General features: G+C 43.0%; 1 protein-coding gene across 3 annotated transcripts in view; it reads right to left on the minus strand.

The window, feature by feature from the left end:
- Nucleotides 1-9,822, minus strand: part of LOC144929543 (dnaJ homolog subfamily C member 16) — a 16,753-nt gene extending 6,931 nt beyond the window's left edge. For 2 of the 3 annotated variants that reach the window (XM_078849346.1, XM_078849345.1), the window contains exons 1-8: nucleotides 8,578-9,822; nucleotides 6,597-6,663; nucleotides 5,737-6,070; nucleotides 4,363-4,547; nucleotides 3,068-3,172; nucleotides 2,250-2,408; nucleotides 1,276-1,406; nucleotides 346-529 (exon numbers count right to left, since the gene is read on the minus strand). In XM_078849346.1, the coding sequence (XP_078705472.1) occupies nucleotides 346-529; nucleotides 1,276-1,406; nucleotides 2,250-2,408; nucleotides 3,068-3,172; nucleotides 4,363-4,547; nucleotides 5,737-6,070; nucleotides 6,597-6,663; nucleotides 8,578-8,918 (1,506 nt within the window). In that variant the 5' untranslated portion in view covers nucleotides 8,919-9,822. The remainder of the gene's footprint in view (nucleotides 1-345; nucleotides 530-1,275; nucleotides 1,407-2,249; nucleotides 2,409-3,067; nucleotides 3,173-4,362; nucleotides 4,548-5,736; nucleotides 6,071-6,596; nucleotides 6,664-8,577) is intronic. The other variant, XM_078849347.1, reaches the window with a different exon arrangement.
- Between the last annotated feature and the right edge of the window lie 6,672 nt (nucleotides 9,823-16,494).

A 16,494-nucleotide genomic window follows, 5' to 3' on the forward strand; every position in this document is an offset into this window, starting at 1 on the left:
GATGATGAGGTTACACTTTGTACATGTCAGAAGGCAGGCAGTCGTGTTCTGCACATGCTTGAGTCTAGAGGGCTGAGATCAGGACAGATCAAAAAGAAGAGAATTGCAATACACAAGACAATGAAGATCTGACCTGAAGCAGAGCATACCACCATGCAATACAAGAGGATTTGTCAGAAGTAGAAGGCCTGATCCTGCCCATAACATGCTCCCATAATATTTCGAAGAAGCAGCAGCAATGTTCTCTCCCCCCGCAACATTTTTGAGTTTGGGGTAAAAAAGTGTAAAGTTCAGAGAAAGAGAGAATGAATTACAGATTAGGCAGAAGGAAAATGTGACACTCACAGCAGATTTCCCCCAATATTTCTCATCATCCATCAGCAAGGCATGGGCAAAGTCTCGCTGACGGTCGTTGTAGATATGCACAAACCTCACGGTGTCTTTCGTGTTTGCCAGAGCAAAGGCCACAAATGCCTCATAGGTCCTAGCAAACTTGTCACCCTCGCCAGTAAGTAAAACCACACAGTACCTAGACAACACAATGAAATGGAGGATTCACAGCAGGCCTGGAGACACAAAGGAATAACAAACCCAGCCTGCCAGCTAGAACGGACCCTGACGAGCCAGAGAGACACTTCATCGTGTCTATCTTCTTATACACTCTATTGCTCAATGTTCCTATCTCAGTCCTTCCCATCTTCTATGTTCCTGTCCCCACAGAGTTACTGCAAGGTATTCTATTCCATAATACAAGAATAAGGGATAGTGAACAGAACTGAAAAGTGGCACGTTTGAAACTGATAAAAGGAAGCTCTTTCACACACACAATTAGCTTCTGGGACTCATTGCCACGGGACAGAGGCCAAGATCTTAGCAGGATTCAAAAATAGATTAGACATTTAGATGTGTAAGAAGAACATCCAAAGTTCCAATACTAAATATAGAGAGACCCCCCCTCAACACTTCTGAAGGCATATAGACCTAATCTTGAATTATTAGGAGTGTGGAGGAAACTCCCCTGGGGGCAGGTTGTCCCATCACTGCCACTGAAGGGGCTTCTTGGACATCCCTGTGCAGCATTTGGCACTGGCCACTGATGGTGACAGGATACTGGACTACATGAACCACTGCTCTGATCCCGTCTAGCAATTTCTATTCTTCCAATGACCCCCTTTATGGACCCCCCCAGACAGTTAAACGAGAGGTCGCCTGTAAGCAGCCACCAGGAGTAGCTGTGCATGAGGATAGGAGGATCTCCATTGCAGCAAGCCTTACTTCCGCTGACGGTGAGACTTCTTCACAGGACACAGCTCATGAAACAGTTTTTGGTTGGTGAGCCTGGCTGCCAGAAGGAACTTGTTCTGGGAAAGGAAGTCATCAATGAGCTGCTTTTTCATCTCTCGTGCCTAGAAAGGACAAAGCAAACAGAAGATCAGCATTCTTCAGCTAAACCAGAAGGATATTCAGCTCTCAAGGAACATGAATGCTCTAGTGTTAAAGGGTCACCATGATGAAGGTCAACAAGATGTTTTACACAATGGACGAGATGTTTGGGAGATTGGAAGCATGGCCACTCATGACTGCCCCTGGAGAAGGAGAATTAAACAGCTGTTGGAGCTGAGGGGAAAAAAAAAAAAATCAAAAAAATCAGAGCATCCAGTAATATTAAAATCCCAACTGTCAGAAAGCGCAACAGTGACCGAAGGCTTCTGATGACCCAGCATTTTACTGGGGTGTACCTGCACAAGAACAAAGGTTTGGGCATATCCCATATGCAGCCTTTCACTATTAATTCACTTTCTCTGTGAAACCTCTAAGTCTCATGGACAGTCTGTTTAAGGAATTCCTCAGAGCCAAGGGTTCTTCCAAGGAGACTAACGATATCTGACAAAGCTGAATTAATTAAGAGCTGCCCACTCTCTGTACAGTCACTGCTCCACTGAAACCCAAAAACCTGCCCTCCTCCCATCAGCTTAGCTACAAAACTATGTTCCAGTGAAAACCAAAACTATCACCAGTTATCCTCCAAGTTAAGATCCTTGTTGAAACCTACAGAGCTCCCTCGCTCCCTGACATTCGTTCAAGACATCCTTCTGAAGCTCGAATTTCTGCTCCCATCCAACCCAGAGTTGGTTTGAAATGCTCCACTGACCGACTTCTGATGTAAGAAACAGGCCAGAAAAGCAGCTACTATATTTTTTACTTAAAACCCAGACAGACAGACAAAGACGCAGACCACGAAGTGATACCTGAATAACATCGGCAGGCTTATCAACGTGTTCCTTGAAGATCATCATGGTGGGGGTGTAGACATTGATGTTATATTGTCTGGACAACTCTTCAGTCCCTCTGAGTCCAACATACACGTATCCAAAGGACAAATAATCTCTGTACGCAAAAGCAGTGAGCTAGAGGGAAACAGAGGTCCAGTGCATGTTTACATTGCAGATCACGCTTTGATTCTTCCCCAGTACAGCTTATGGTGATTATTTCCCCATAGCCTCCGCAGCACTGTTAAGTCTACAACACTCACCATTGTAACAGCCAAATGACACGCAACGTCAGCCCATTCCCTTTACTAGGCTTATTACACAGTTAGCTTCTTCCTCATGACAGAGGAAGGTTGGCGGGATCCATAGCTTTATTTTACAATTTAACATTCTGTATCTTGCCAGATGTTTCTTTAGCAACTCATCGTCCTCAAACAAACTAGATGCGGTGCCCAAATGGCCCGGATCATTAACTATTTGTGGTGGGAAAGGAATGATGACTTCTCCCCTTGCCCCCAACCCCACCCACGCCCTTACTCCCACTAGAGATCTGTCTATGGCAAGAAAAGTAAGTTCTACTCATATTCAGATGTTTAAAATAGTTAGCAGAAGCAGGTCACCTGACCATGCAGTCTCCAAATAACACACATGAAATTGCTGGGTGTTCAGGGTGGATAATGCTACTTAGAAGAACCATCCAGCCTGTGCCTACACCGAGATCCCATTCTCTGCTAAGACAGGTGGATTTACAAAGCTATCCAAATGCCAGAGATAACACACAAACACAAGTACATTACCTTGTATAACAATGGCACTACTGGCATATGATCAAACAGAAGGACATGGGGTTTATTTTCTTTCTTCCAGTTTGACAGGAATCGGACATAATTTTTATCTGTAATCTTAAATGTAAAACAGACAGTTAGTTTCAACCTCAATACATTCAGAAAACTAAAGTTCAATAAGGTTAAATGGCTGCATTAGAATTGGGTCCTAAAAAGATGCCAAAATGTCATGGGTTTTTGTTTTTTTTTGGTAAAGGACAATTGTGCCCATACATCTTTTCACGCTAAGGCGATTTTTGCAAAACCAGGATTTTTACACTAACCGTTCTCTCTGCTTTTGCTGATCTTTCCTGACTTGATGTCATAAATTCTCAGTGGCATCACAATCATTTCCACAGCAACTAACTGGTGGTCATTACTGAGGATTATGACTTCAGATGGGGAATAAGCAAAAAGGGCAGAGTAGAAGTCAAACAATATGTTTATTTTAAAATGTCTCTAGTGATAAAAAAAACTCTGTCTTCCAAAAGGACTTAGTGCGCTCAACTCCCATTTAAAGGCCTGATTTAAAGCCTGCTGAAGTCAACAGAATGATACCCTATTCACTTCAGTAGGCTTTATGTCAGGCCTAAATATCAGCAGGAGTTGAGAATACAGAAAATCTTGCAAGAGGTACTTATCATTTTGCAGAAGTGGGCAAGGGGAGGGGAAGAGACATACAGTGATAGTCTCTAATGTCACGTCCACACCGGAGCACCGTTTTGGAACCTGGACATGGCTATCCTCCAAGCAGAGTTCAAACACGAATCCTTAATATAGTTGTGACTATCTCTGGTGTAGTCCCAGACAGTGTCAAATTGGCACCCGTGTGGTTACGAGCCCTAAAGTGAGCCACGTGTACGATCAAATGCTTACCATGAAGCACTGCAGTTAACCCTGAAGGACGGGCGTTATGGTAAGTGGGGTATCATCAGTGAGGGGGAGTGTCCTGCTGCCAGCTCTGGCACCTATCTCACCATGCACAGGGAACGATGGAGAAAAATTCCATCTTGTGCGTGAATGTAGTGTTTCCTTCAAAACTGCCTCCAGCATTCATAGCTATAACGACTTCACTCATCCAAACCGCCATTCTCCCTTGATTAAGGCCATTGCAAATAGCTTCAGAAACTTCTGACACCCCCAAGACAAAGGTCACATCAGAGACTGACTCCTTCAGATGATGTGTCAGAGACAACAAAAAGATCCAAGTGCTTAGCACACACTACTACTTACCAGAATCTGAACACGCTGATCTCCCTGTCACGTACCTTCTCGATGAGGTTCCCTGGAAGAAGGCTCTCCACAAACTGCCGCAGGTTTTCTCGAATGACCGCATTGTGGAAGAAGGCTATTTTCCCATTAATGAGTCCCAGAATGGAGGGTGTGCTGTGTGCTCCCAGGTGATGTGCGAGGCGTCTCTCATATCCAGCATGGACAACTCCAATTCCCACTCCTGAAAAAGGAGGGCAATCCGAAAAGAGGGTTACCTTGACATGGTGGGTGAATGACCCAAACTCCCCTAAAGGGAATCAGCACTAAGGTGGCTTCTGTTACCAAGCACACCGAGAGGATTAGTTATTCAGCTGGTACTACATAGTGTTGCCCTTTTTCACATTCCATGGAGAGTTGTATTACTCTGCTCTCAGGAAGAAGTAACAATGGCACCATCTCCTCCTTACTCTTCTGCCTACTCTTCTTCTCTCTTCAGCATGTTAAAACCCCAAGGAAAAAATCACATTAAATATACAGTGCAGCAACTTCTGGTCCTTGCACTCTTATTTTGGATTCTGTGTTCTCTGTGACCGACTATCTCTGGTTATGTAGATGACCCATAAGGGGGACAGGAATTTTCATCCTGAGCAAGAATATTGTAAGTACTTAACTGGAATACAAGTGTATATATTGCCAGTGTTCCCTGATTTTTATTTTGGGTGCCAACATTTTCTCCCATCCTCCTGTGTCCTGCAGGATAGTGGCCTTGACTCTGGTCAAGTATGGGCTGGCTCACAGCCCCCTCTGGACTCCAGATTGCATCTCAGTACCATTCCTGGTATATATCAAAGGGCAATGTAATGTTTATATTGCAGGCCAGAACATAGTAGTCCCTGACCATGCAACACTCCTTGGTGCTATTTAGAGTGATGCAGGCACTAGGAATGGTTTAATCATACTGCAGCAGAAAAGGAGACAATCACTGAATTTAGAGATGGAAGAGACTCCCCAGACTGCATCCAGTCCATCCTCTGCCAGGGAAGGATTTCCTAATGCCTTGTCTCGTCAAGTTGCAGCTATCTCCAGGGATGGGGCTTTCACCAGCTCCCTTCAGAGACTGACCCAGCCCTACAGATCTAAAGTGTTTCCTCATGTTTTAAACCTCAATTTTTCCTGTCTCAGTTTCATTGATGAGGACTGGTGTTGAAAAGAAAGAGAGCAATGCCCCTCCACTTACACTGGAAAACAACAGAAATAAAGCTATTCACACCACACTGATAAACCACAAAGGAACTCCGTGGCTGAATTCACATTCAAACACAACCCCCAAAAGTTGAAGTCAGTTGCCGTGGCCTAGGATGGAAAGCTTTGAGAAAGCCTCTTTCTGAAAACACGTTGCATCTTGAGTTTTTAAAATTTGCTTCTCTTACCCAGCACCTCTAGCTCCTGAACAACCTCCTTCCACACAGGCTCAATGTGGATACAGCTGAAGCACCAGTCCGAGGTTATTTTAATGAGGTAGGGCTTTTTGAAACTGTCCGGTACAATCTCGTTCACGTAGTGCGAAAAATGCAGCAAGTACTTCTCATCGGAGGAGTCTCGTCGCTCCGAGTTAAAGGGGAAGTGGAAAAAGGATTCATCAAAGTAAAAGCTTTCGTGGAAGTGATGGAACTGGCGGTGCTGCTGCTGCTGAGGGTACCCCTGGTTCTCACCCACGTCTCCGTAACGATCAAAGTTTGATCTCTTTTCCTCATTGGAGAGGATCTGTCAATCACAGAGTTAAGAAGGGTTGAAAAGAAACAAAACCTGGCTCATGTTGAGAGGGAACTGGAAGGATGACAATTCCCCTTCTTAAAATGATTGAATAGCCATAAGGAGCAGACACACTGGGAAGAGGACACAGATGCTGAAACTAGGGCTGCAGCACCCCCTGACTTGGAGTGGTTTTCATTATATACAGGGTTTCCAGTTTAGTTCAATGGCTCTCAGCACCCCCACTATAAAAAAAATTGTTCCAGCACCCCTGGAAGAAGAATTTTTTTTGCTGAATGTCTACCCAGTTGAGCTCCAAGAAAGGGAACTGTCATGTCTTTTCCAGGGGCTGGTTTTTGTCAAGAAAACCCAGACAAAGATTTCACCACCCTACTCTTCCATACACAGAGCTGAGAAATTGTTCCATGTAGATATAACTAGAAAATAGTAAAGGCTACTTGTAAAGGATGAACAGCAATTTCCAGGCTCTAACATACATCCTGAAAGCAGCACAAAGTTACCAAACAGTGTTGAATACCTCATAGGCCTTGCTAATTTGTATAAACTTATCTTCTGCTCCTGGGTCCTTGTTTTTGTCAGGGTGCCTACAATGCAAAAAATAAAGAAAATGGATTTTGTCCTTTAGAAAGCATCAGCAATTTATCACAGGGAGTCACAGCAAGCCACAAGTGTTTTCAGCTTCAATTTAATACTCATACTGAGCGGGATACATAGACATTAATGCCATTTATTGGTATCCACTTCTTAATCCACCTGATGCAGATTTATGGCAAAAGTCTATTTCTCCTACCCAGGCTGAACCACATAAAGAATTTCAACAGGATTTGAGTGGTGTATGTAAAAGCATTTCCTCGGTTTTGAATTTTATTTCATAAATAAATAGTCCAAGTGAAGCTAAAAAGTTGATTTAGCAGTAGGCAGTAAATTCCTTCAGCAACAAACCTACCAATTTCAAAGATGCACGCTTTAGCCGCTGCTCTCTATATATTAGGCAGAGCAGCTACTTGGTACATCAGCAATTCTATTCTGCATGTTAATAGTTTTTCATGATAGCATTAGACCACAACCTTAATGCCTAGGTTCTATGAGACCCCAGAAGCTATCAGATTCTGTAGTTCAGATAACCATGTTTTTCCAGATGCTTTACATCAGCTCTTCTCTTCAGTGTATGAAACAGGTCTTAATCTATGGTCATAATTTGGTTTAGCTTAATTCACTTCCTCTTTTAGGAATCTTGAAAATTTGGCTTAAAAAAAGCTCAATGACTAGAAGTTGGCCGTGATCAATTTTTTATATATATAATAATAGATTTACTCAGTTGAGCTACTGGATGTGAGGAGCACACGTAAACTGTTAGAGAAATTAACTAGTGACTGTGATCCTGTTGCAATTCCTACAACAACCCTAAAGATATAGTACAGAAGTTATTAAAAGACATTTGTTTCTTAAATGTCTGCCCTTGTTGACTCTTCCAATATGGTATATTTTGTAATGTACAAGATGGAGAGGGGGAAAAGTTTCATATTAGATCCTCCAGAGTCTGATATCCAGAGAATTGGATGAACCGGAAGTTCGTACCATCAGAAAATATTACAGCATGTGCAGTGTGTACAAACAGCTAAAATTTAGGGCCAGATCCTGCCGTTCTTATTGTCAACCTGTGAATAAAAACGAGGAGTCTGGTGGCACCTTGAAGACAAACAGATTTATTTGGGCACAAGCTTTCGTGGGTAAAAAACCCACTTCTTTATTCACCCATGAAAGCTTATGCCCAAAGAAATCCGTTAGTCTTTAAGGTGCCACCAGACTCCTTGTAGTTTTTGTGGATACAGACTAACATGACTATCCCTCTGATACTTAGTACCTGTGAACAGTCCCACTGAAGTCGACAGGTCATTTGTGTGAGTACGTGATGTGGGATCAAGACTCTCATCACATACACAGAACATAGTGTATAACCAGCCTTTTACTTAGAATACACATGCAAACAAGATAGCTAAACATTATAGGTCCAATTCTACAAACCTCTTCTTGAGTAGTACTTACTCACAAAAGAAGAGCCACTGAATTCAATGGGACTACTCATGAAAATAAGTACTTCTCACTTTCAGGCTGCATAATTGGGCCCTTTATTAGGAAACAGTGTTCCTTCTCTCTCTCTTTTTTTTTTTTTTTTTTAAAAAAGGTTTCTCCCTGACCAGCAGATACATTTACTTAAGAAGAGTGGGCCAGCTCCTCAGCTGAAATATATCAGTGTAGTTCTATTGTGGATTTAAGTTGATTTATATCAGCTGAAGTGCTGGCTCGCTATTCAGAATATGGTTTTATTCAACATGGTAAGAGCAAGTATGGGAAAATGGTTATTGTACAATTTTGAATGTCTTTGTTTTTATTTTGTAGATGATGGTTTCTCTCACAAATATTTGGTGCATTGGTGAAAATAGCCGACTCTACCTTGTAGAAACCATTTAATATACAACATATTTTAATCCACCTACCATTCCCGGGCGAGCTTCTTATAAGCCTTTTTAATGTCAGCCTGGCTGGATGTCCTGCTAACCCCAAGGATTCTGTATGGGTCAAAATCCACTGCAGACAAAATTTGCAGGACCAAGACCAGAACCAGGACCACAACCAACGAGATGCTTAACTTTTTCAGTTCCATTTCTCTTCCTTTAGGCAACCTGGACAGGAGAGTTTCCATATGCATAAGACAGAAGTACAAAACTAGGGATTGGTGCAAAATCCAGGAATCCCTATATTTAGTCCTGGACCACTGGCAAAAGATCTGAAAAACCAAAGGCCCCATCTCTTTCAAACAACCAGGACTAGCATTCATGTCTTATACTACTAAAAAGGTAAGATTTGGTAGAGAGTCTGTTCCAGCCCTTGCATTTCATGAAATATCACATCGTTCTAGTTATCATCATTTTGCTTCACCTGCAGTTCAACATTTTAGTAGCTTCTATCTTGAGAATTCTAGAGCAAGAGACCTGTGCTTTACACCTACTAGCAGTTCGCTACCAGTTTTCAGATATTAAAAAAGCAATAAACTGTAGCTGATTCTGCCATTCCATCATCTATTCATTTATCAAGACGAGCAGATACTTAAGGGATCAGTACAATTTTCAAAATCCTAGTACTAGACTAGCAATCAGAAACCAAAGAACTCTGATGGCTGACAGTTACATGAGACCATGTTAGCTGAAGGGACAATGCCACCCTGAACTCTAGTCAGTTCCAAAAAAGTGAGCTAGAATATTTTCAGCTACTACATCTGCCCCTCAGCCCCCACTGTTGTGTTTTTAAAACTGTATTTTCCTATTTTCCAAAAATTGTTTCTCTCTCCTGTTCACGTATAAGATCCACAGAATCACCTCCTTCAACTAAATGCACAATGACAACAAGTTGACTACTTAAAATACTGCCAACCACACAATTCAATAAAATGAAAGAATACAAAAAAACATTTTTAATAATCTGACACAGTTACCTTGAGCACTACTTGCCATAGTTAAGTGAAACCATTTCTTACAGCTGGGGCGAGATTTCTAAACAGATAATGTAAATAAATTTATTCACAGATGTTATTTATAACAGATTAGTAATAGGGGAGGAGATTTTTTTGTAATCCAGTTTTTCCACTGTTTACGCTCTTCGTTTAGATTCTGCATAGTTCACAGCTTGGGCAATGGAAATCAATGCAGTCAGTTTTGCCATCAGGTTCTTAGAGCTGCAAGTCTTGGTCTCCAGCCACTCTCTGGCAGGGGGCATTTATTTGTTTAAAGAGAAATCCTAGCACTGGACATTTAAAAGTTAAAAACAACCCTCAAAAAAATCTCAAGAAATATGTCTCAGGTTTTATAAAACCGTATTGTTATGACCTGTCAATGTGGGGGCAGGTGCGATCGGACCGAGCAGCCCTTTCAGCCACAGCTGCTGACAACTCGGGCTACCCCGGGCAGGGGGAAGGGAAAGGAGCCAAGGGACCCAGAAGAGGGCACCCCAGCCGTCTCGGCACCCCCTGACACTGGGGGAAGGGAGTGCCCAGAGCTTCCCAACGCTGCTCCCCAGCAGGGCCCCGCCAGCACCCCCCGCTGCCCGCATCCCCGCAGCTGCCCCACGCTTTACCCCAGGTCGCCTCCCACCAGGCAGCTCTGGGCTCACCCCACCGCTAACTAAATCTGTTAGTCTTTAAGGTGCCACTGGACTCCTTGTTGTTTTTTGGATACAGACTAACACGGCTGTCCCCTGATATAAGTCACTTAGGTTATGTATACACTACCGTGGTAAGTCAACCTAACTTACACAACTCTAGCTACGTGAATAACGTAGCTGGAGTCGACGTAGCTTAGGTCGACTTACTGTGGTGTCTATACTGTGCTGGGTCGACGGGAGACACTCTCCGATCGACTTACCCATCGAGTATTGTGTTAGACTGTACAGTGCCTAGCACAGTGGGGTCCTTGACCATGACTAGGGCTCCTAAGCGCTGTGTTGGTGATAATAATAGAAAACTATCGTAGGACTTCGATGAAAGTGTGATGCAATATAAAGATCTTGGTACCTGACACTTTGCCACTTTCTTCTTTTACCACTTCTTGGTACCTGACACTAACTCAGTGAAGTTATATTGTAAAAGGGTGGCATTTAATGGAACTTGATTGAACTGGGAGCTCAACTATAGTAGCCTGACAGCAACAGCCCCACAAAGCCTTTCAACTAGAAGTGAATGTTCGGTGAGATGAGAAGATGCTTGGGAGCATTTCAACAGTATACATCTTATGTGTCTGTTCTAACACCTTTGTCGTTCAGCTGATCTTCTTTCACTTCTCGTTTCAGAGACTGTCTGCTCGAGTTGCAGCTAATGTGCGCCACTTAAGCCTCTGGGGTGAAAATATTCTAGTCCCAAAGAGTCTGAAACTAGACAAGATGATTGGCTGGCTTCTCCACCAATCTGCTGCCACTTTACTGATGGATGGGCTGGTGGACAGAGCAGGGTAGAAACTAAGATGAAGACGTGCTTCTTGGCAAATCTGGAGTACGAAGATCTTTGGGAGGCAGCATTTTTACTGCTCTCTTGGAGAAACCATTCTGCCTGAAGGGTACAATTCTGTGTGTGGCCCTGCAGTAGATAAATGGCATTTACTAAAAGCACTTGGGAATCTGTCTAATACTTCTGTCTCTCTGGAAGCCTAAAATACTTTAAGGAAAAATATCTGCGGGCCTGGTGTATGTGTTAATGTAAGAGGTTGAGTTTACCTACAGAAAGAATTAGTATACAGAGGGTTGTTGTCTTCCCTGTAGAGAAAACAACATTGAATTGTTATGAGATTTGGTATGATTTGGAAAGTGTTTGAAGGCTATCTGGTCAGCTTCATTCACACCAAGAATTTAGATTTACTGCTTGAAGCAAATTCCTGTACAAAAGGGTTTATGCACTGAGGGAAGTATAACACAGCTGCTCTTTACAGAAGAGCATTACAGTTGCACTTTTGTGAATCATACTGATTTTCTGTTCGAACTATAAAGGAAGTTGAACTGATGGAACAAAATGAAATCTTTGTTTTCTTAAATTTGAAACCAGCATCATTCTTATTAAAATAATATTCCTCTGAAGCCATAGATACATTTTATAAAATGACAGCCAAGAGCATCATGATTGAGCTGTTTATCTGTGAGGAGTTCTGTCAGGAGCTGTGGGGTAGGTTATAAAATGCACAGCCAAAGTACTTATCTAATTATATGTAAAATGCCATAGAGGCACTCAATACAGAACAAGTAATTTCTGTTTTCTGATTGATCTGCTATAACAACATTTTTATCCCTTTGAGGGCTCTCCTCAACTCTAATATCCAAATCTGAATTTCACAAGCCAGGCTTGCAGTGTTAGAAGGTTCCCTGCATGAGCTGAACTGGAATACCAAATCCAGATATCCCCAGGCTTTTGAGAAGTTTGGATTCAGATCTTGATCTGAACTAAGCAACTGAGTCACATCTCTGATCACAGCAGGTCAGTACTTGGACCATTGAGATAGTCATGTGGCCTTTTAGACTGTGTAGATCTAGTTCTTCTAACCAGATCTAAAATTCCTTCCAGGGACATGCTACTATTTCAGTGTGCCAGTCTCAGAGAGAATTGCATCATGGTTGAAAGAGTGGTGAAAAGAGGTCATGAGGTTAACGGCTCTTTCGGTAGTTATGCTTGACTATGTTCCTTATTATATATACCTGGTTTTCTGTTTCCCTACTAGGGCTTATTCTGTGGTTGTAAGGAAAACACTAATTTTTAACCAGCAGCAAGTGTTGTAGTGAAAATATCATGAGACTTTATAGCTGCGTATTGTGGGTGTTTGCAAAGTTAGTTCATTTTCCTCTGCACAATAAAGTGGTGACTGTGCTGTTACAATGAATGAATCCACGGATGCTGGTTTTGTCTCTGTTCACTGTAGCCGGACTTAATGCCATAGTGACCTGTGGGTTAATTCATATTGGGTCTTGGCCTTTCAGATTTATTCTTCTGTTGCATGCTAAATATTTGTTTGGATGTGGTCCTGAAAGCATCGTCCGCTCCTTCCAGTCCAGCCCTCAAGGCTCAGTTTATTCTCATACTCCACCACTAAGGATAACCATTAAGTCTAGTTTTTCAAGAGCATTTGGGAAACAAACCAAGCACCAGGATTGTTCAACATATTCACGGAAGTTCTGAACATTTTCTTGGTCCCTTATATTCTTATTTCAAGGAGATCGTTAGAACTGGGCAGTGAGACACTGTGTGTCAGTGACTCACTACACAGGAACAAGCTGCCCATGTAGCATGGGTCTCGTAAGTCGTTTGCAATGCTTTTAAAAATGTTTTATTTCAGGCCTCTTCTCCATTCACTTGTAAAATATAATGGAAATATCAATTGCAAATTTGTATTGCACTGGAGTAAATCTGCTTATAGAAATTGGCACCATTCATTTTCTAATGCAGCCACTGAGCTATGTGCTTTCATAGCTAACATACCAGAAAGTGTATCAGCTGACTAACATAACCAGCCACCTAATTTGAACCTTTATAGGTGCCATACAACAATACTGAAATGGTCCCACACAGAAGGACCCACAAAAGGCAAAGGATCTGGGAAGATTCAGGAAAATCAAAGTAAATTCTAGCCCTGGAAAAAACAGTTACCTCAAAACCCTGATAAGTTAATGGTGTTTTGAGCACAAATTGCCATCAGCAACAATCCCATAACTTGGTAGAGTTCAGTCTAATTGTTTGTGGATGGCAGCACCTACAGGTGCTATCTGTAAATGGGAAGTGGGGGTGGGCTTTATCCCTCGCTGAAAGGATCTTGGAAAAATTCACTGCACAGTTATGTAGACCATGACTGTTTACTACGGATTCTACCCTATATTTAGGGTAGGGCTCTGCTTCAGCAACATACTATCCATGTTGACAGGATGTTTCTAGCCACGCCCACTGCCAGTTATCAGGACCGTGATAGGTCTGAGGTTTTATGCAGTTTGGCTTTTGAGGCCCTTCGTCTTTTTTTTCATTTATTTTTTGCTTCAAAGTATGGATTATGGCCTGTGTTCCAAGCAGGAGGTGCTTCCTGAAACATCCCATTCTGCGCTCCCCAAGGGTGGGGTGCTAGCAGCTCCGACAACCTGCAAGATAAGAGCACAGAACTAGAGAAATCTTATCAATGTTTCCATGATAAATGAGGATAGTGAAACAGTAACTAATTTTCCTGAATATAAGCCTGGGTTGGATCTCTCCCCCGCCCCACTGCTCTGTATTCTGTAACACCCTGTAGAAGATCTGAGGGCTAGTAACCTCAGGCGAGGCACTGCTGATAGTAGGTGCATAACCGCTGCTGAGTTGAAATCTCTGGTTGATGCTGAGATTTCAGCTTGCAGGGAGGGGTAAACGCTGTCACTTTTCTGTTAGCTTTCAACCCCAGCAGTGAATTCTCAGCTTCTCTTTTATGAAAAGGGGTTAACTGGGACATGGGCCACAGCATTCATTAATTTTCACTTGAACTAGAGAACTGAGGCTGCCATCTGCATTTATTTGCGTGAAGAGGTATTGTCAGAAGTTCTACCCTGGAACCAGATTGCTTTACACATGTGGCTGCCCCTCCTGTCTCTAAGAAGCTCCAGTCTGCAGAACAGTAGGGAGTGGAGTTAGAAACCTTGCATTTGCCCAGCAGATCAGACCACTGATCCATCTAAGCCAGTGTCCTGCTTTTCACTGTGACCTCGTGCTTCAGTGGAAAGTGAAGAAAAACCCAAAGTGCACATAGCTAGTTGTGTAGGGGACTCATGAACTCTGCAGGCAGTCAGCTGGCATCCTGAAGTAGCAAGTTTTCAAAATGCATTTGTTACTTACAGATGCACCTAAGTATGCCAGGTGATTAGTAGGGCAGGGACCAGCTGTGAGACACAATGGGCTAAGGGAAGACAAAACCAAAAGGAGCAGAGGACCAGGAAGCAGAGGTCATTGAGAAATTAAATACACATTCCCAGAAGAGACAAAGGGAAAGATATGTCTGGTGCTTTGATATAGACAGCGAAAAGAGGTGTGTTGATACTCCACCGATTAGGGCAGGAAGGGCAGACACTTCCACCAACTACCACCCAAGCACAACCTCCCCACGTCGCATCCCTCTTAATATTTTCATCCATCTTGACTCAAGGCATTTTGGACTGCTGTAGTGAATACATCTCACAGCTTCCTTGCATCATCTGAGTCAAGCCTGCTTGGTATGAAACACAGGTGAGCCTCGGATATTCAATCTGGTTTGATCTTGTTCAGTCCAGTGGCCAAAATTAGAGTTGGCAGGAGGACAGCAATTCTGTTTCACACTACCTTTTGAGGTTTTTGTGAAAATTGAATTACGTTGATGTCTGTTTTCAGGTTGAAATGCGAGCTTTTTGATTTGGGAAGATAAGGGTGAGATGTGGGAGGTGATCCAGGTACAATCTCTGCTCTGCTTGATTCAGAGCAGAGATTTTCATCCGAGATGACTCTGAATGAGGCAGAGTAGGGACTTGAACCTGGGTCTCTAACATCCCAGGCCAGCAGTCTTGTCACCAGGGAACAGAGCACATGTGTATTCTTGCATGCACACAAAATAGTCTTGCTGAAAATTTCCTCAAAACTGATCTGTCTCCATGAAATGTTTCAGTTTTGCTGAAATTTCAGTTTGTTGAAAATGTTCCAACTATCTCTAGCCAAGATTAATATAGTTTTTTTTTAAAAGGTTGCAGGTTCCTGCTTGCTAAAAATGGGAAAGCTGGGGCTTGTGAAGCAAAGAAATGCTGAGTGTCCATCATCAGAATGTATTTAACCACTGGAAGCTTTTGGTCACAGCTGGATTTTGGCAGAGAGTTTGCCATTTTCTGATATACACTGACAGTGTTCACAGCTGCACTGTTACAAGGAGTTGCCATTTCTTGGGCTTCCTACTATGAGGGTTCATATCACTTGGGTATTAATCGAAAATGTGATAAAACTCTAGGATTGTATTACTTCCAACCCAAAGTCTTTTATGATGACTAAGGCCTACGCTTCCCTGGGGACTTACCCTGAGTCCAGTCATCAGTGGCTGGTTGCCGGTATAGTTACCGGTGCATCTCCCCTAGAAAAGGAAAGCTGCCATTTGTACTGATACAGCTGACTTTGCTCTAAGTGCTACAGCCGCATACTGGGACTCTGTGTGTACATGCTTGGGGTTTGCACTAGGCCAGCTGGGCATCTGGAGCTGGAACTGGGGCAAATCCGCATAACTCCCTTGGAGAATTGTCTGTGGAGACCTAATAGGCAAGGCTCATGCTGAAATCACATGGTCCTCAAGAAAGTGGAAAGTCAGAGGGTGAGATGTGAAGAAAAAGTTCTTCTCTTTTCCCTAAACCTTTGCTACGACACCTGACCCCTTTAAACAGCTGCTGCATTCCCCGTCACTGTGTATTGCAGCAGGGCAGTGAAGACAACTTGAAATTCTAGTGGTAAATTTTGCAAAGGATCCCTTCGACTAACAGGCAAAGGTAGCTCAGGCAGTTCTGCAGTGAGGCCTGTGGCTTCCTTTTCCTTTAATCATATGGAGGTGCGGCCCGCAGGGACTACAGGCTGCTTGATTTAAATGAACATGTTGCAAGCTGGAACCTGGCCACATCAGATCACGGCAATAATGCTCCATGCGGCACAAATTCAAATTGCTCCGGCCATTTGGCTGAGTAGACTCTGGGGTCCCTGACACGGCATCTGACAATCCCAGAGGAGGAAAAGACTCCATTTCCCAGAATGCAAGGTGGGAGGAAACGGAGGAGGGGGGCAGGGGGAGTGGGAATGGATTATGGGGAAAGGGTAGGAGTTTAAAGCTGCTGTATCTCTGCTATTGGCCTGGAGGAACAGAGGGAGATGT

This window comes from Lepidochelys kempii, chromosome 18, assembly GCF_965140285.1.
Source record: "Lepidochelys kempii isolate rLepKem1 chromosome 18, rLepKem1.hap1, whole genome shotgun sequence".
Lineage (NCBI taxonomy): Eukaryota > Metazoa > Chordata > Testudines > Cheloniidae > Lepidochelys > Lepidochelys kempii.